This window comes from Lindgomyces ingoldianus (assembly GCF_010093535.1).
Source record: "Lindgomyces ingoldianus strain ATCC 200398 unplaced genomic scaffold BDR25scaffold_1, whole genome shotgun sequence".
Taxonomy (NCBI): Eukaryota; Fungi; Ascomycota; class Dothideomycetes; order Pleosporales; family Lindgomycetaceae; genus Lindgomyces; species Lindgomyces ingoldianus.
This window is the reverse complement of record NW_022985162.1, coordinates 341,102-359,872: the sequence shown is the minus strand read 5'-3', so window position 1 is coordinate 359,872 and position 18,771 is coordinate 341,102. Positions and strand designations below refer to the sequence as shown.

Below are 18,771 nucleotides of genomic sequence, written 5' to 3'. Positions count from 1 at the left end.
CTACGTCGGGAGGAATGCTCGCCCGCCATGTAAGACCTGCGGCTATCCGTCGGCGCTGCGATGCTCGATATTGGGCAAAGATGAGGTGGCGCGAGGGGAACCATGGCCATTGATGCAACTGTCTTGGATATTAGTTGCGGAGTGGTGCGCAGGTGACCAGAGAGCGCGGCACTCGTGCACGAAAAGAAATGTATGAGCTCATAACTCGAGCAAACACGAGAGGCAGTTGTGATGGTTGGGATATTTTTGGAACGACGGTGCGCCGAGTGGCCGTCTGTGGTGGTTGAGCTGCACGTAAGGGCCGACAAAAATGCCCGAGGCCAGCGGCTGGTTACATCGCTCGATCCGCAACGGGCAAACCCGCTAGAGGATCAATAAAATCGCACCGCATTTGGTGGATTTTCCATGGTAACATGCGAGGCAAAAGCATATTGATTATCGACAATGCTTTAACGAAGGCAGTGCTGTCGGCAATATCGGAATGCGTGCGGTCATAAGAAATAGGGGCGGTTTGATCGATGAGTTAGCCTCAGCGTGGAGCGATGCAGGGGGATAAGTTTGTACAATGTCTGAGGCCGCCGTTCGACAACCGTCTGACAGCAAATGGTGATTCTGTACGTGTTTGTGAGCCTCAGCGCGTGTGAAAATTCCGCTCCCACCCAATCGGTCGATTCGAGATGCCTTCACTACTATATGCCGCACCCGGTAGTAAGTCGCTGCAAGTATCGCAGGACATCAATGCAGACGGTCACAGCCAATACATGATCTTCCCGACATCGTTCCGTGGCCGAAGAGCGCGAGCCACAACTGAAAATAGGCCCTTACTAGGTACTTCAGAGAATATTGGAGAGCCTGATCAAACGTCAGAAGGCCAGTTTTGCTGAAAGCGTACCATGTCCATGGCTCCGATGTCAGCGTTCGCTTGATCCTTCACTGTTCACCGGCAAAGCCCGGGAAACGCTCAGTCAGCCGAACTCCCGACTAGCAACCGCAACGTCTCGATCCAGATCTCGTCGAAACCATTTGTCTTCGCCGTGCTGGACCTGTTAGAGGAGAGTGACATTGAATGAAGCTCCGAGCTACGAGGAGAAGGCGTCACGCAAGGATCGGTTTGTGGGTCGTGCAGCGCCACCTCTCTCGCCTCACCACTAAGGGGCCGTCTTGGAACACGTCTCATCTCTTAGCGACAACCTCTTCACGTTTCATCCCCTTCGCAGAAACACCTCGACCCTGAACTTACGCACCTTCGCGCCCTTGACTCCTTGGCTCCCAAACAGCCACGCACGAGACCTCAGGCATTATGATTGCAGCCCGAATTGCCAGTGGCTGAACACAGGCGCCCAGGCCTATCTTGACCCAATCGAAGACCTCTTCATCAGCCTCCTGTTTTGTCTAATGCACTCCGCAAACTTCCACTTCTGGCATCACCATGGTCCCTGCTACTATCCGCAACACACGACGTCTCGGAGGCGTTCCGCCATGGCCATCTCAGCCCGAGTCTTCAGCTCTCTCACCACAGGCCTCGGTGCCTTCGTTTCATTCATTCCTACATAAAAAGGCCTCATATTCCCTCACCTACAGATTTTTTCCCCAGGCAGGCCCAAGCATTCATTCTCAAATCAGCTCAGCACCAATATCTCGGTTTTCCAACCCCTAATACCCTTTCATCACATCCCAAAAGAGCTAGACTCGTTATCATTTTCAACTTTCAACCAATCATAATGCATTTCACCAACGTTTTCGTTTCTATCGCCCTTGTTGGCACCGTTCTCGCTGTTGACCACTCCGTCAAAGTTGGTGGCAACAATAAAGAGCTTACGTTCACTCCTAACAACATCAACGCTACGAAAGGCGATACCGTAACCTTCCACTTCTGGCCTAGTAACCACTCGGTTGCTCAATCGACATTTGCCAAGCCCTGCGAGCCAATGTCCGGCGGTTTTTGGTCCGGCTACATCGCCAGCTCAAGCGGTGGCGCAATGGAGACCTTTATGTACACGGTTGAAGATGAGACTAAGCCCGTCTGGTTCTACTGCACACAAGGCCAGCACTGCATATCCGGAATGGCCGGCGCCATCAACGCTCCGTAAGTTTCTTTTGTCTGAGTCGCATTGTCCCTGCTAAACTGTGCGAAGTGCCACTGGAAACACCGTCGACAAATTCATTTCGAGTGCCAAAGCCGCTTCCAGCGTTGTGATTCCTTCTTCTGTGGCCGGAACTGGTGGCATGCTCATGAATGGCACCATGACCGCCTCATCGTCTGCCTCCGGATCAACCGCCTCCTCCACGGGTGCTGCTTCGACCCTGGAGCTCAACAAGAACGTTGCCTTCACTGGTCTCCTCGGCATGTTCGCCTACCTGATGATGTAAATGCGTTACTCTTCCATACAGAACAACAAAGAAATGCACTCGTGGGGATGATAATGTGAGCTCTGCAGAAGCGAGACCTAGCATCGCAATGACTTCAGAAAGTTGGACAATAGGATGTGGTGACTGGATCAACGACATCAGGATCTGGCATCCCAGCATCGGCGGGTTGGATACCCCTTCAAAATCTATGAGATATCTTCTTGGTGTGAACTGTATATTTTTATGTTTCCATAGTTCGCGGAAACTGGAATGAATTGTATTGCAATTCCCATAAGCTTCCAACGGTTGGATATTCGTGCCCAAATTTTTTTTTGGAAATTTTTTTTTTCTACGGCTTGATGATGATCCACGCATTTTATGAAGGAGTCTTTGTCTGATACTTCTAGTGCCTGAGGCTTAGTCGGATTAAGCTTATCCGGGAAGTACGTTTCAGCCCCCCGTCTCTGTACCCCAGGCTTGGCACAGTGCTCCGCATGGCGCGCGTCGGAGCACATTTTTGGCTCACGATACGGAGGCTGAACAATTGCTAGATCTGGGTACACGAGTTGTGGTCGGGCTTTCTAATTCCTCCAATCTTCAATCTTCCGCTGGCTAACTAGACAATCCCATGTTGGGATGTCACTTTGAAAACTGACCCGGACTTCAGTACTCTTCAATTACGGCAATCCCTCCTTTGTGGTCAAGTGTCTCTTCTGCAGTATCTTCAACTTATGATTTGGAAATATTTTGCTTTCTCAGCTGTAATGAAGGATCGAGCGAAAATTCCCACCAATCGCAAACGATCCAAGGTCAAAACTCTCATAAGTATTTTCAAACAAATCGCGAGCACGCAATATACCTTGTAGCTTTAGTTACCTCGATTCTATGTTCGGAGAATCTCATGCCATTAGTTACACGATTTATATAATTTTGTTCTTCCTCTTCATCATATTCGGTACGTTGCTCTGTCTTTTGTTTCCGCTAGACCGCGAGAGAATGTAATACTCCGCTAACCTATATCTTTTTAATCCTGATGTGTAAACTTTCCTTCATTCGATCCGCAATTCTCCACTCCAGAGTGGAAGGGCTTCCACAACGATGTTACTAACAAATGCCAAGTAAGCCAAACTACTATATATCTGAACTCTAAGCCACTGGAAGTACGCCCGCATTTAAAGACCCCAAAGCTGATATTCAACATGCTGCTTATCATCTTATCCATCTTAACGATTATTTATCTCTCACAAGCTCAGACCTCCACCCTCACCGACTGCCTTAACATCCCAACAGCCATGACCTATGTCTTCAACACCACGCTGCCAGGCCTTTTTCTCCCTCTAAGCGGGCCCGCATCACAAAAACCCCGCAATGGTCGAGCCGAAAAGTTAAAATCTGGCAACTCATACAACGCTATTCACTCGGTACCCTCCTAACCCGCCTCCCCACACCACAGTAACCAATATCGGAAAATCAACGAGCTTCTCCATCTCAACTGAATCCCCAACATCCGGCAGCACACCATATCCGCTACCCTCGCATTCGGCTCCCTTGGCATCCCAGTCCTGAATATAGTTGCAGTCATGACTTACCAGAAGTCAGAAATTAGTGACAATAACACCTGGGGTGTTAGCCGCTTCTATGACCTGTACTGCAAGGCTCAATGACCACATGGGCGTGGAGTGTACACCGAATCATCGACGCACTAGACTTGACACTCCCCACACAAATCGACTCCAGGCGAGTCTGTGTGACAGGATGTTCACGGAATGGGAAAGACGCGATTGTCGCAGGAGCGATTGAAGACAGCATCGCGCTGAGTATCCCGCAGGAGGGAAGGCAGGGGGGTGTGGGGCGTGGGCAATCGCGGACGAGATTATCGTGATGTTTAATAGAACGTAGCTCTGTTGCTACTGTTACTGATAGTAGCAATCTCTTAGTAGTTAGAACAAAAATGAATTGCCTTCTGTTATTGTACAGCTAATGAGGTTATAGTTACTACAGTAATTAACTCTACTGATTAATTTCTTAGTGTTTTGGTAACACGTTCGCGGAGGACATTTTTGCGGGTAGTAGTACAAGGGCTGCCGTGGGACAGGAGGCGCCAAAACACGCATAAATACACCACTGTTCTTTTGTTTGCTCGGCTGAGAGAGCTGTATAGCGCAAAGTTTATGAGGAGAGCGAGTTCAACGGTGAGGAAGTACCATTGCATCCTGCAAGGAGCAACGTTTTCAAAGAGCTAGTTTGTTTATTCATGAATATTCAGAATAACAGAAGCATGCTAGAACTCACCGTGGAACAATGCGGAGTTTCGGATTATGCCTACCAAGGTGTTCGGCATGATACTATTGGAGATCTTGAGAAGCCTGTGCCTCGCTTTTCGCAGCTGCTGAGGGGCAGACTCCCACAAAAAGCTATAGAAGCACTACGAAATGCCACAAATGTTTCGAATTTGAACACCATCCTACCTAGAAACCAAAATTTTCTCCAGGTATCAAATAAAGCTGTTAAGCTCGTCAGAGCAAGAAGCAGCTAGAAGATCAAGAGATCTTCTTTGCAGCCTTGATCCTCTCTGTAACCATTAATCCCCTCCGCCACTGTTAATCCCCTCCACGGCTTCTAATTAGCCCTGCGACCTCCAGTATCGACATCTTTAATCCAAGCGGGGAATTATAGTACCCTTTAATTCCCGCTGGAACCCCTCTTATCTCGCATACCTTTACCACCTACTTGAACCTGACTCTATCTCCTTTCTAAGGTTTTACCATCTAAAAGTAAATAAAAAATTATCCACTGACTTACCTAACTGCCACAATAACCACATACGTCGACATCCCATCGAGCTTCTCTATCCACCCCAAGCGGTCATAGCGCAACACAATGACACTACCACTTGCCCTCGCCTCTGATCTCCACTAAATTCCCTAAATGCTTTCTTAAATAAACAAAAACTGCCCACTAACAGCCGCTACCACCACCATAACAACCACCACCCACTTCCCGCTAAACTTATACAAAACCCCTAAACTGACTGCATACAACACCGCCGCAATCCCACTCTCGCTCGCCTTCTGAATCGCATGCTCCGTCGGCACAATCGAAAAACTCTCCATTGACCCCTCAATCGCTGGTTTTAGGATTTGGAAGGCGATGACTGCGATTACGCCAATGACGGAGGCACAAAGGCCGGTGAAAAAAGGAGCTAGGAACTATTGCACACTCGGTAAGTTTCATGGGGGAAGAAGGGGAAGAGGGACTTACCTTATTATAAACCAGCTTCTCCAAAACTTTGTGTCCCGCAATCGTAAAAACAAAGCACGGGAAAAACATTCCCAGGGTAATAATCACCGCGCCCGCAAACGCTACTCCCAAACCCCCATCTTTCATCCCCCCCTGAAACCCCACGAACGTCGCGAAAATCACCAACGGCGCAGGCAGCACGTTTCCGATTGCAATGCAATCAATAAACACGCGTTGTGACAGCCACCCACCTTTCAACACAGCTTCAACCTGAATGAAAGGAATCGCAGTATATGCACCGCCGAATGAAAGCGTACCAGCGACAAGGCCGAGAAGGAAGAGGTGGAGGAGAGAGGGTGTGGGAGCGATGCCTAGGGCGAGGGAGACAGGGGAAGGGATACCGTGGAAGATTACGTAGAGGGTGTAGCCGATGTATTGGGCAAGGAAGAGGATGGCGGCAGGAATCCATAGACGGCGAGATATGAGGGTGTAGATTACTCCGTAGAGAGCGAGGGAGATGAGGCTGGGGAGGTTGTGTTAGAGAATGAAGAAGAGGGGGGATCTGGGACGTACATGTTTAGCCGAAGAGCGCTGTTGATCATAGTACAGATTGCAATAATGACGAGGAAAGGATCCGTCTTCTTGGATTCTGGTTTATGGAGCGAGTGATCCGCGATTTTATGCGTGGCTCTGAAAATCTACATCCATTAGTGACCTATCACAAACGTCGATATGTAGTTGAACCTACCATAGCAGCAACAACTGGTTGCAGCGCTCTAAAACTCGCATTAAACCACTTATTGTCCATACCGGCCAAACTATACACATAACTCGCCACCAACATCAACACAAACCCAGGCAAGATAAATGCCAACCCAGCAACAATGCCCCCAAGTCTCCCATTACTCAGACACCCGAAGAACATGCAAAGTTCTGCTGCCTCAGGACCAGGGAGGATTTGGTAGACAGCAAAGACGCGTTGGAAGCGCTCGAGGGAGATCCATTGATCCTTTATGACGAGGCGATCTTTGATGAGTGCGATTTGCGCGACTGGACCACCCCAGGCGAAAAGGCCGAAGTTGTAGAAGAAAAACCAGAAGAGGTGGGGGAGGGAGAGCTTGGGGACGTTCGATTCGCCTAAGTCGACTTCTTCTGCCGTCGGTGTTGCTGAGGTAGAGGATTCCGCATTGTCGACTGGCGTTATATGTATGCCAGACTGGGATTCAATGTCGGTTTTATTCTTATCCAGTGTCGGTGGAGATGTTGACATCATTTCAATAGTAGGTGGATGAGAGATGAAGAATCAACTGATTATTTAGAATGAATCCAAATAATTCTGGTACGGTGCACCAATATACTTGTGGTCGGCGATATTTAGGATTGTCTCTCAAGGACGGACTCCTTCACATTGATTGGTCAACAAAAGTCGACATCCAGAGGCGTTCAGCCAAGCGAATGTGGAACTTACTTATTCCTTGATCCACAAACTTCGTCCAATGGACGTCTTGCATCTAGGGAACTCCCGAAGAATTGCTTATGTCAAGCAGTTGAACCTGAAAGACAATGAGGGGCATCCACTCGTCCACTGCACCTTCTCTCGAACTGCATGTGTAGCTATTCAACGTTAGTTATGCCGCAAGAGGATCAAGTACTGGTATGCATCTCCTCGGCATCTCAAGTAGTCGAGACAGACTCGTCGCCTCTTACTCGTCATCGTGGACAATTTGAACTGATATCGAGGCCAGGATCTGAAGCCAGACCGCGCATCTCGCATGAGAGAAAACAAGCGCCGGCATCGTGCACGGAAGCGGGAGTATCTCTCTGACCTGGAGCAAAAGCTCGCCCAAGTCCGGGAACAAGGTGTCCAGGCGACAAAAGAAGTTCAGCTTGCGGCTCAGAAGGTGTCGCGGGAGAATGCGAGGCTGAGGGAGCTACTACGACAGGTCGGTGTAGCCGACCATATTGTCGATGATTGGGCGAAAGGACATACTACAAACAGTCTTAACAATCGCCCGAGTCCCGTTCCTACACAGGTCAGCAACTAAGATCCCCTCAAAGGAAATGTTGAACTAAAAGTATACGGGCATCCCAGACTGTGCCGATAGCCATTAAATGTCACAGCAAGCAGAATACTTGGTCTGGGGACCAGACTAGTGTCAACTCTGACAAGCCCGCGGCAATATCTCTAACTACCCCCGATGAATCACCTGCTCCTCAGATTGTTGGCACAGCAAGTGATTCTGGAGTCGAACTCATCGACGAGCCCGATCAATCACCACTCCCACTCCCACTCCCACCACCGCCGCAAGCCCAAAAATCATGCAAGGGGACATGTCCAACGAAGAAATCGTCGCACAGTCAGCCCGTCGATGCCAAGGAAGCACCATGCAAGCTCCTCACCCGACTAGCGGAGAATCCTGAGGTAGACATCACCCAAATTCCACTTCCCTCTTTTACCAACGACATTCCCGAAGTAGACGAAGTGGGAGTTGAATGCGGGAGGGCGTATCAGATGTGCATGCAATACGCAAAGACGGAGCAAGAAATGGATGAAATAGTGGTAGCGCTTGAGAAGGGCTGCACTCCGTTAGCAGAAGGTGGATGTCGAGTGAGGAACGACGTGGTCTGGGGGGTTCTAGATCGGGGGTGCGGTTGAGGTTAGGAAAATAATCTTAGGGGAGTACTGCTTCGGGCCTTTGGCGTTTGTTTTTAGGTGGGTTGAATATGGGACTCTATCTTGTTTACGAACGTCATCACCTTTCTAGATCTTACTTTCGTTTCTCTTCCCCCTCCAGCCCGTCAGGGTACTTCCTCCGTCGATTTCGATGACATTACCGGTCATATGGGCACTCCCGGCACTGCTGAGGAAGAGTACCAGCCCCCCGAAGTCTGAGGGCTTACCAATACGACCTGTCGGCTGCCCAGAAACAAGTGTATCCATATACTTCTGCAGTCCAAAGTTGGTCATCCGAGACGGGAAAACGCCGGGGCAAATGACATTGCACATAATGTTTTTCGGTGCGAGTTTGGAAGCTTGCATCTTGGTGAGGTGTATACAGGCTGCTTTGGAGGGGCCATCTATTCCAGTCAGCAATGTGTTTCTCCAAGCGGCGCCGATTTAACCAACAGCTAAATGTGCCATGCCCTGGCGCGGACAGCCCACCGGCTTCGCCAGTCGTAACATCCGTCGTCTGTATGCCTGCCATACTAGCAATATTGATAACCCTACCCGGAGTATCGGCATTTGCTCCCTTCAAAAGCAGCGGTTCCAATCCCACAGTCATGTAGAAGATATTCTTAACATTCAACGCCATCAACTTATCCCACCCGCTCTCGGGGAAGCTATAATAATCGTCTCCCCAAGTCGCTCCAGTATTGTTAACTAGCACTGTTAACCTATCCACGCGCTTCTTGACCTCTGCACAAAGCGCCTCGCAGCCAGCTTTATCCTTTAGGTCCGCGATTATGTATTCGCATTTTCCTGGGCCGAGCTTGTTGAGCCGGTCCGACGTCGACTTTAGTTCAGATTCTTTCCGTGAAGCAATGATGACGTGGGCACTATTCTGTACGAAGGCTTGTGCAGCCATTTCGCCGAGTCCCGTTCCTCCGCCCGTCACGAGGGCGATGTGCGAGGAGAAATTGAAGAGGTTCGAAACTGAGAGGTCGTCTTTTGCGGCGTTATGCGTCATCTTGTCGATGTAGGTCGTAAGCAAGCAAAGGCGTGTGGTTCTAGGTGGATTGAGAGCGCTGTCTAGCTATAGATGAGTAAGAAAAGGTGAATGAAAGGGGTTGGGAGATTAGTTGTTAGAGACATATCTCCGGTCATGACTCTCGATGTCTACAAAGCTACTGGTGGAGAGCTTGCAGGAACCTCGGCACATTTCCATCAACGGGAATCCCAAATGAGGGGTGTCAGCTTTCCAGTGTGGTCATTAAGCTTTGCTAGATCTTAGGAACTGGTCGGAAACTCGTGGATGGCTTGTGGTACCTGTTAATCGCAATGGGAATTCAATGAAATGATAAGTGAAATAGATGCAGAGGTTTGTCTTAGCTAGTAGGTAGGCTTCGACCGCCATGTAATAGCCCTTTTCGCAGCCACGGCTAGGTAGGATCTCTAATTCCGTGAACAATACCCTTTTCTTTTTGTGATACAAAAATTATGTATTATGTATTGAACGGACTTGACGGCCAATATACCCAGGTAGCTACTCTCCTTTCCTTTTACTGGCTTTGAATCACGTGCAACGCTAGAGGAGGCCATCCAATAAAAAGGCTCCAAACTTCGGGAGACTCTGAGCGAATCTGAGCACTCTGCGCTGCGATCTCTGGAATGTGAACCCTTGAGCCTCGGCATATTACGGGAGGTCCTTAGGATCCAGGGGCCAGGAACATTAACACTATTAAACATAAGTTGAACAAGGTGTAGAGTAGATTCTATCACACTCACACTCCATCTCAACGTTCACAAAAAAAGGGTTTGCCCCAGTCCAGTTAGCCATAGGTATATTCGACTAAATCAACACCCTCCTCCACCTCATCCCCATACCCTCATCCATCTATCCATCCACGCCGCAAACCCCCTTTGGTACCAAACCTTGGTATTCATTCAGCGGAACCAGCCTCAAACCTTCTGCCCATTCACCTATTTTATCCACCAAGCGAGAATCCTAGATTCGGTACGAGAGAACGCCGCTCCCCGAGTCCCGAGTCTTATATATACAAGACGTCACTGCTAACAGGGTGTGTGTCAAAGGTGTCATTTCATGTTGAAATCCCCTTTGTCGCAATCCAAGCAAGCAGCGCCGTGCTGTGTGATGTGAGAATGTGAGAAGAGTGTGATGTGTTTTGTTCAAAAGAAGGAGAAGGAGACGAGAGGGAAGGAACAGAAACAGAAGTCTATTACGCCAATGCTTGTTGCAAGACAGTGCAGGAACCATCGCAGAAGACGGTGCATAAGGGGAATCGTTCGGAAAGTAGAAACATTGAACTTTTCCACATAACCAAGATGCAAATACAAAAAGAAACGCTTCATCTGAAAGAAAAGTATGAGATTAGGCCTCCACGACCTGTGGCCAGGGTGAGTCCAGTTTTACACGCTCAGCGCCAGAGTCTTCCGCGTCACTCTGGGTATGCCTCATCGAGCTGCGTTCCCTTGTTGGTGATTCTTCCTCGATCTCACTCATATCCGAATCATCATCGGAGCCTGAGTCATGTCCATTCATGGAGCGGTTGAAATTAGCGGGAGTGATGGTCTGCGATGATACATGGCGCTGCTTTCTAGATTCATTTGTGGAGTGTCGAGGGGTGGTGTCGTCAGATGCATTCGTCGGCGCACTGAGAACTGTGGCAGTACTATCACTGACGACCGAGCGGGCTTGGTCGTCTGTGCTCCCCTCCGTTTCTTCGGTAGAACCGCCTTCGTGCACGGCTTCTTGGGCTTGCTTTCTTACTTTTAACCTCTCCTCTGCCGGCATGTTGTGCCATTCAGCACCAAATGTGATTACAGATGCCTTCTTGCCATGGACTGTGAAGCTTCCTTTGGCTCTTGAAAGGCCTTCACTCTCAGGCTTGTCATCGCTAACTATCGTGGATGCCGAATCTCTTCCCTTGTGGCCCCGGCGGTGTGATGATCCATGAGAGTCTCGTAGTGTGCGATGAAGGCTTCTTCTGACTTTTGAACGTGATTCGGGCGAGCCAGTCAGAGCAGCAGGTGGCTGGTCGGCTTCGGACTCGGACTCGGGATCTAAGCGCAAGCCGTCAGTAGAGGGGATGTCTGGCGTCTTAGGGCCCGCTTTCTCTTTCTCAATGGGAGGCGGGGTGGTGTATTGAGACCCTTCATCAGAAGCAACATCCGAGCTAACAGTGCGGTCTCCAACAGTAGATACAGATGGTCGGTGGTCCCGGGCTTGAAGGCTGGGTGACTGAGCAGCGGAGCTAGCAAACGAAGCTCGGTGATCTGAGGACTGAGGGCTGAATGACAGAGGAGGGAATCCTAGTTGAGCTGGGGGGTGATTGGGACTCGATTGACGAGACGTTTCCGGTGGAGTCTTGAAGACATCTTCACCAAAGTCTGTTTCTCGAGATGACTTCGTGCCCGGCCGGGCAGATGCAGACGGGGATAGGGGGGGTTTCTGGCCGGCAGTGAGCGAGCTTGCCTTGGAGCTAAGACGCGCCAGTCCACTGATCTTAGACGTCCGGCTTGACTGTTGCGGCGAAGGCTGTGGCTGTGATGATTGGGAGGTTCCAGCAATTCGATCAATCCGAGCTTGTCGTTCGCTAGCAACGTTCTTCTCGTCTTCCAGTTCCTGGGCTAGAATGTCCCGATGACACTTCATACGCCATATTTCAATGCGTGCCCATTTCAGCTTTGCAGCCAACCTGCCCGCAGCGTGAATGACGAGGTCTCTTGTCTTTGGCTGGACTGGTGCCAAGATTTGGAGATGTCTTGCATCTCTCAACCTATTCTCCAGCTGTTTGATAGATTGCGTCAACTTCTCCTCCGACTCTGCGATCCGCTTTTGCATGAGCTCCTTACGGGCATTCATCATTTGCTGAGCAAATTGACTGTCGATCTTGCCACTCTGGATAGTGACCTCGCCAGTCGCCGTTGGGATGGACTTGCCCGAATGTGAGGACTCGAGTCGACGGATTCCTCGATTCCTCTGTCCTTCATATAAACCTCCGACAAGGCCCCGCGGACGAACGCCTAACGTCTCAAAAGCAGCAGAGTAATTCAACACGCCCAGCCAGTCATTCAAGTCTTTCTCGCTGTCGGCCAAAAAAGTTTCCTCTCCAACCTTTGAGAACATGACGAAGGCATTTTTATGTTTCCTATATGTATTGTCAACCAGAGCCACCGAGCCGTCCATTGGTATAATGTGATCCTGTTTAAACTCCGGGAGTGGGGGTTGGAATACAACCGGGCCGGAGTATCCATGCTTCTGGTGCAGTTCGTGTTGATGCATTAGATTCTTGGTCCATCCAGAATTCCTAAATAGAGAAAGCCCTGATCGTGTTAGGACAGCGCCCCATTCCTGCCACGGTGATCGCGCTTTCTTTCGCTTTGTGTCCTTTCTCCACAATATCCCCACCTTAGTCACAGGCATTTCAACAATGCCGACCGAAGTCTCTTGAGGGTTTTCTTGTGCAGCTTGCGACATGAATGCCTCAGGCCTCGATCTTGAAGAAACAATTTGAATGACGCCGTATTTCGAGAACGAGTTGTACGAGTTCCGTACGTCCAGTGATAGGGCTGTGCCAAGGTAGCTATAGGGGTCGTCCAAGTTCATGACGTCTTTAACTGTCGGTCGGAGAGCGTCCAATTTGCCTTCAAATATGAGAGTGTATGGGTCTATGGGCTCACGTGTGGCTTTCCTAGCAGGGTCGTTGATTGGAGCCTTGAGTATAGCAGTTTTCTTGCTTCTCCGCGACACTCCCCCTTTCAGATCGAGCTCATCCTCGATGTGGATGAAAGGTGTATAGACAATGTTATCGTAGATGCATCCAAGAACATCGTCAGAGACGCCTTCACAGGAAGAGTTCTTGATGTAATCGTTTCTCTGCATCTTGCGCTTGTTGTTTTTGTTGAAGAAATCCGTATGGAGGATCACAATGGAAAAGGAAATGAAATATGCCTTGTCTAGACGATCATTAGTATTGGTACCAACCTGACAGGCGTCCTCAACAACATACCAGGATTAATGTAAATGCCAGGGTTGCATTCATGATACCGATCCGCGAAACCCTGTAGCACACGATCGATCTGCTGTGTTTCCTTTGGTAGTTCAACTTGCATAAGCAGCTTCCGTATGGCCATGTCGATCGGGTCTCCGAAGAACGCAAACTTGCGCATATAACTGCGCAGCACCGCAAGCATGAACGGGTCGTCGGTCTTGGTGAGGTAACTAGCCATGACGCTTCGTTCGATGTTGTTCTCTTCCATCCGCTCCAAATAATGGCCAGGTGTTTCTCCCTCTTCCCGTTCCGGCATAACCAGAGCTTCGCGGCTGATATTCAAAGAGTTCTGGTGGGATGAGATCCCTGGGGTTCCTATAAAAGCGTGAGCAGGGGAACCATGCCTTGGAGAATGCGGCTCAGAGTTCTGACGAAATCTTGCGCTTAGCCCGAATAAATTGCTCAGGCTACTCCTCCCCGCTGTGGACGTCGAGTTTCGTCCGCTCGTAGCATAAGGGGGAGTAGGCGGGGGAGCATCGTCAGAGCGCCCGCCAAGTGATCCCATAGTCGACGATCGACCTCTGAGACCAAGCCGCATTGGAACTCCGGCATTGGGTGACGAGCGTGACGAACGAACTGATTTCGTAGAATCGTTCCGAAGCAGGCTAGGCCCACCAGCGTTCGGTGAGGTAAGATTCAGTGATGCAGCTGCAAGGGCAACCTGCGATGGCGAGGGGATTGGCGGGGTCCTGGCTCCATTTTCAAGATGGTGGAGCCGGGAGTGATGTATGGCAGTCAAGGGAGGACTTTCTCCATTCGGGGAGTGATGGGGAGAACCGGAGCTGACGCCGCTCGTCGAGGCCCGGGGAGTCGCAGGCGCAGTATCAGGAAACTCGGGGGGAGGAATCTTCATAGGTAACGGGAATAGGGAAGCACGCTGTTTGTTCCGTCGCCCAAAGCCAAATCGTCCGGAGCCGGTCTTCGGCGTCGGTTGAGGCTTCAAAGTATGCTCGAAGGAGACATGCCCTGCGGAGCTCCCGTCGGACCGAGAAGAGTCGGACACTCTTTGGACTGGAAGGGACAGGGAGGACGTGCCTTCCTGGGCAGACTCGTGGGCCGATTCAGTAAGAGCGTCCGGGCGCTGGCTTGTTGACAATCTCCCTGGGTCCTCGGCCAGATTATTCTGGCTTCTCATGAACGAAAAGGGGCCTCTCCTTATCTCTGAGCTGACTTTCTTATCCATCGACTTCCGAAGATTTGGCCGGTCTGTCGATCCAGGGTCGAAGGACCGTCGTCGAAGGGAGAACTGCTGCAGTCTCCCACGTCTCTTCGTAATGACCGGTTCTTCCTGATCTACCATGGTCGGGGCGGTGGTGATAATGGCAGGGGCTGCAGCGCATACATTAGTGCTGATCCCAATTGCTAGGGGGTGCGAGTAGTCTCACCGGCAGGCATAGCCGGAACGGGTGGAGCATTTTCAGCAGCATGTTCCTTCGCCTTTGTCGACAGCTGCGAATCTGAGGCATGCCGAAAGCGCATCAGACTGAACCGCCGCGTATTGGGGGTGTGTTCTTGAATGGGCGGGGAGGGGAGAGGGATCTCATAGCTAGCGGACCATGAGGGCGGCGCGACGTCGCTGGAGGTTGGGCGACCGCCATCTTCAGACACAACAACACGTTCGGGCGCTACAGCGGAGAGGAGGTCGGATGACTTGTTCTTGTCGCTTCGTCTGAAGAGGCCGGCGGGATCTAGAGTGCTGCGGCGTTGGAGATCTCGTTCACTGCGGTTCGGTCGGAGGCCCTTCAAAGGCATTGCGCTCGCGTGGGCTAGCAACTCATCTACGCAGGCACAGGTCGTACAGCGCGGGACATGGCACAGTCGCGGTGGGCAGAGGGGAGGAGTGTGGTCAGGATGGGGTCGGATGCACCGCGTAAGGCTGAGAGTGCGGTACCAGGGTCAGACTGGGGGGGGGAGGTGGGCTTAGGCGGAGGCTGGGGGGAGCGCGAGCGCGAGAGTGAAAGTGAGGGCGAGCACGTCAATGCAAGAGACGAGCGAGAGTTGGCGATCAAGGGGACAGGTCTGCGCGAGAGACGGATGCAAGAGTTTGTGCCGGAGCGCATTGGAAAAGCGTGCTGTCGCCAGACGCTCTCTGAGGAGAGCTGGCTGCGCCGTCGCCGTCCTCAGCCTGGGCGCTTGAGCGCCGGCCGAGAAGTGGCCGTGCAGCAGCGTGGCCCAGAGCTTGGGGGGCGGCGGCGCGCGCAAGGGTGGCTGAGCGGTTAATCAGCGCCTTCAGGCATCACAATTCCACGGCTTCATCTTGGCCACTGTCTGCACGAGGTGAACACGCCACCCACCGCGCCCTCTGCATCGCTATTCCAGCGTGTGCGAACAGTCCAAGTTCTCCTTTTTCCATTTGTCTTTGCCGTCCTCTGGCCCGCCATGCGTCAGCCGACGTTCACTGTCCTGAGCTTGCTGCTCCTCAGTCCCTCGCTCGCAACCCCCGCCCCGCATGCCGCCTCCCAACAATGCTCCCTCTTCGACACTCGCTGCCACAACCACCCCCCGCACCCCTGGAGAAGACTGTCAGACGCACTCATTCGGCGGATATGGGGTCTTCCCGAGAAGCAGAAGGGCAAGGGCGCAGCCAATGGCGACCCCGCGGCCGTTGGCGGCACCCCTGCGCGGAAGCTGCTGGCGCGGTACGGGGAAGACATTGTGATGCGGTTTAATATCACCACGGCAGAGGAGGCTTCGGCTCTAGCCGATGCTTCCGACATTCTTTTCCTGGATGTGTGGGAGTTCAATGAGAATTGGTGCGACATCAGAATAGCAAAGGACGTGGTGAGTCGGGACAGAACAACCTCCAGTACATCGGCTCCTAACACTCGACAAAGGTATCTTCACTGCTCGGGCTTCTCCCCGCCTCCCTCCAGACTTCTCACGTGGCGCTCATGCAAGATCTCGACCTTGCGCAAGCCATCTTCGACTCCTATCCCACCCCTTCCGCTACTCAGTCCCACGACGGCGACCGCTCCTTCTCCCCCAGTCTCAAGACTTCCTCACAATCCGAGAATATCTTTTTCCAGGACTACCAACCACTGTCTGTCATTACACCCTGGATGAACCTCCTTGCGTCCATGTTCACGACCCATGTTCGGCGGATCAACGTTGGCATCAGTTATGAAGGACGCGACATCCCTGCCCTGCGTGTCGGAGTTCACCCTACAAACGACGAGCAGCAGTCCTCTCCCCGGAAGACGGTCCTCATTGTTGGGGGCTCTCATGCGCGGGAGTGGATTTCCACGAGCACTGTCAACTACCTGGCCTGGAGTCTGATTACCTCCTACGGGAAGATAAACACTGTGACGAAGATGCTCGAATCTTTTGACTTCGTCTTCGTGCCGACTTTGAATCCCGATGGGTATGTGTACTCTTGGGAGACCGACCGGCTCTGGCGAAAGAACCGTCAGCCAACAAGTCTTCGGTTCTGCCGGGGAATCGACCTCGACCGAAGCTACTCTTACCAATGGGACGGCGACTCTACTCGCCAAAATCCATGCAGCGAGTCCTTTGCTGGAGATGCTCCTTTTGACGGTGCTGAGGCCCAACGGTTCGCCGAATGGGCCAAGAACGAGACCGAGAACAACAACGTCGATTTTGTGGGGTTTCTCGACCTACACTCGTACTCTCAGCAAGTTCTCTATCCATATTCATTTTCATGCTATCAGGAGCCACCCACCATTGAGGACCTCGAGGAACTGGCCATGGGGCTCGCCAAGGCCATCCGCGTATCTCACAAAGGGCACCCTTACCAAGTGACCTCTGCTTGTGAGGGCAATGTCGCCGTGTCAAAGAACTCAAAAGATGGGAAAGGCCGGAAGGTTCTTCCACGTATTGAGTCGAGCGGGGGAAGTGCCCTTGACTGGTTCTACCATGAGCTTAGAGTCAAATACGCCTATCAAATCAAGCTTAGAGATACGGGAAGTTACGGGTTCTTGCTGCCTAAAGAAAATATCGTCCCAACAGGCAAAGAGCTTCTTGACGCTGTTCTTTATCTTGGTCGTTTCATGCTTGGAGAGGTTGGGTTTGAGACTAGCGGTGCTCCAGGTACTGCGTCCGAGGAACCAGTTCTAAAGGTTCTGCAACATGATGAGCATGGGAATGTGGAGGAGACGCAGGATTGGGATTATGAAGATTCGCCAATGGAGCTCCGGCGGAGGCGGAAACGGTAATGAGGTGACTGTGATAACTCCTTGTACCAATACGCATTCAGTTTTCCTTTTGGGCTTTGCTTTGAATGTCGCTATTATGGATAGGAAGGGAGGTGCACATTCCCCCTTGTCTGTTAATCATTTACCATCTGTCCTGGTATCGAATTACCTTTCTGCTGATCTACTTTGCCAGCTTCAAAATTGCAGTTCACTGTAAGTTAAATCCTGAGCCCAGGCTGATTTTAGAATACCTAAGAATTCTAGGACCTCATTTTCTCTCCGAAAGGATTCGTCTCCCGGAGGTCTAAGCTGCACATCCACCAAAAAGCAAGAAGACAATATATCTCTCGAGCACCACATGCTTCTTCCTCTTTATGCGCTCAAAGCCCAAAGACACGAAAATGTGGCACATTTTCCGCCCTCTCATTGGCCTAATGTTCGCGAAGCTCGTATTACGACGAACGTGGCAAGCGCATACCTCTCGCCCACCATATCACAAGAAGTGGAAGTCGGAGACCTTCATAGCCTAATTATAAACGCTTCAAGTCTCTGGCTTCTTGAAGATTTGGACGGTAGAAGCCCGCCAGATCCTGAACTTTATGCCCTGGCTGTATCTGTAAACGGACAAGTCCACACAATGTCTGCTTCCGCTGGCATGTCCTAGAATATGGCCCTACACACGTTATTAATGTCTTTCTTAAGTGTATCAATGAAGGCCGTAGATGTCCCAGGACAATCCAATCTCTTTCATAGGGGTTGTCGTGGAAACTGGTCAATAAGGGTCGATAGCTCTGCCTTGAGCAATGTTGAGCAGGTCTTCACTGTCTCCTCATCACTATCTCTCTGCAACAGCACGCAAAACATGTTGATGCCTATAAACGAGAATACTATGACAGCCTTATTTCGCGTTCGCACTCGTATTCGCGCTCATATTGGCTCCCAACTTTGCTCCCAACCCGTGCTGACTTCGGCCCTCACTTCCCCGGATCAACGTCACGGTGTGCCAGGTCGATTAGTAGAGGCAATAACCACAGCCCAGGAATCTCGAAATGTAAAGTCTTTCTTATTGGCCTCCTCGAACAAATGTAACTGAAATTCATTTTCATCTTTCCCGGCTGTTTGGAGTTAATTGGGTTATTAATATCGAGGAAGGAAAACCACGTGGTAGAACAGTAAACGTATATACAGCCTGAGCGCAAGGATACGCATGTTTCTCCGTCAATGGCGAGCCAAAGATGTAATTCTGTTTGTATAAGAATAGGGTTATAGAGCCTTTAGAAACACATCTGTTACACGA

The 18,771-nt window shown here is 51.0% G+C and overlaps 7 protein-coding genes across 7 annotated transcripts; 4 read left to right on the top strand and 3 right to left on the bottom strand.

Moving 5' to 3' along the window:
* Positions 1-1,721: 1,721 nt before the first annotated feature.
* Positions 1,722-2,370, top strand: BDR25DRAFT_320776 (Cupredoxin; the record flags this gene model as incomplete). Its single annotated transcript, XM_033691928.1, has 2 exons — positions 1,722-2,086; positions 2,136-2,370. 2 exons carry the CDS (start codon positions 1,722-1,724, stop codon positions 2,368-2,370), a joined length of 600 nt encoding a protein of 199 aa, XP_033554327.1.
* A 1,639-nt stretch (positions 2,371-4,009) lies between these two features.
* BDR25DRAFT_308408 (uncharacterized protein) lies at positions 4,010-4,465 on the top strand (the record flags this gene model as incomplete). The annotated part of the gene is made up of 3 exons (XM_033691007.1): positions 4,010-4,202; positions 4,327-4,349; positions 4,379-4,465. 3 exons carry the CDS (start codon positions 4,010-4,012, stop codon positions 4,463-4,465), a joined length of 303 nt encoding a protein of 100 aa, XP_033554326.1.
* An 820-nt stretch (positions 4,466-5,285) lies between these two features.
* Positions 5,286-6,859, bottom strand: BDR25DRAFT_274656 (chromate transporter; the record flags this gene model as incomplete). Its single annotated transcript, XM_033687424.1, has 4 exons — positions 5,286-5,558; positions 5,611-6,112; positions 6,163-6,287; positions 6,338-6,859. The coding sequence occupies 4 exons, from the start codon at positions 6,857-6,859 to the stop codon at positions 5,286-5,288; spliced, it is 1,422 nt and encodes a 473-aa protein (XP_033554325.1).
* A 321-nt stretch (positions 6,860-7,180) lies between these two features.
* BDR25DRAFT_338335 (uncharacterized protein) lies at positions 7,181-8,245 on the top strand (the record flags this gene model as incomplete). Its single annotated transcript, XM_033693274.1, has 3 exons — positions 7,181-7,243; positions 7,335-7,622; positions 7,682-8,245. Exons 1-3 carry the CDS (start codon positions 7,196-7,198, stop codon positions 8,243-8,245), a joined length of 900 nt encoding a protein of 299 aa, XP_033554324.1. The 5' UTR covers positions 7,181-7,195.
* A 99-nt stretch (positions 8,246-8,344) lies between these two features.
* Positions 8,345-9,528, bottom strand: BDR25DRAFT_249478 (3-oxoacyl-reductase). Its single transcript, XM_033686019.1, has 2 exons — positions 8,717-9,528; positions 8,345-8,667 (listed from the first exon to the last, which is right to left on the bottom strand). The coding sequence occupies exons 1-2, from the start codon at positions 9,276-9,278 to the stop codon at positions 8,351-8,353; spliced, it is 879 nt and encodes a 292-aa protein (XP_033554323.1). The 5' UTR covers positions 9,279-9,528; the 3' UTR covers positions 8,345-8,350.
* A 1,086-nt stretch (positions 9,529-10,614) lies between these two features.
* Positions 10,615-15,372, bottom strand: BDR25DRAFT_1386 (uncharacterized protein). The gene is made up of 3 exons (XM_033683882.1): positions 14,709-15,372; positions 13,282-14,652; positions 10,615-13,228 (listed from the first exon to the last, which is right to left on the bottom strand). Exons 1-3 carry the CDS (start codon positions 15,073-15,075, stop codon positions 10,641-10,643), a joined length of 4,326 nt encoding a protein of 1,441 aa, XP_033554322.1. The 5' UTR covers positions 15,076-15,372; the 3' UTR covers positions 10,615-10,640.
* A 330-nt stretch (positions 15,373-15,702) lies between these two features.
* BDR25DRAFT_205827 (putative metallocarboxypeptidase ECM14) lies at positions 15,703-17,495 on the top strand (the record flags this gene model as incomplete). Its single annotated transcript, XM_033684469.1, has 2 exons — positions 15,703-16,104; positions 16,158-17,495. The coding sequence occupies 2 exons, from the start codon at positions 15,703-15,705 to the stop codon at positions 17,493-17,495; spliced, it is 1,740 nt and encodes a 579-aa protein (XP_033554321.1).
* Positions 17,496-18,771: the final 1,276 nt, after the last annotated feature.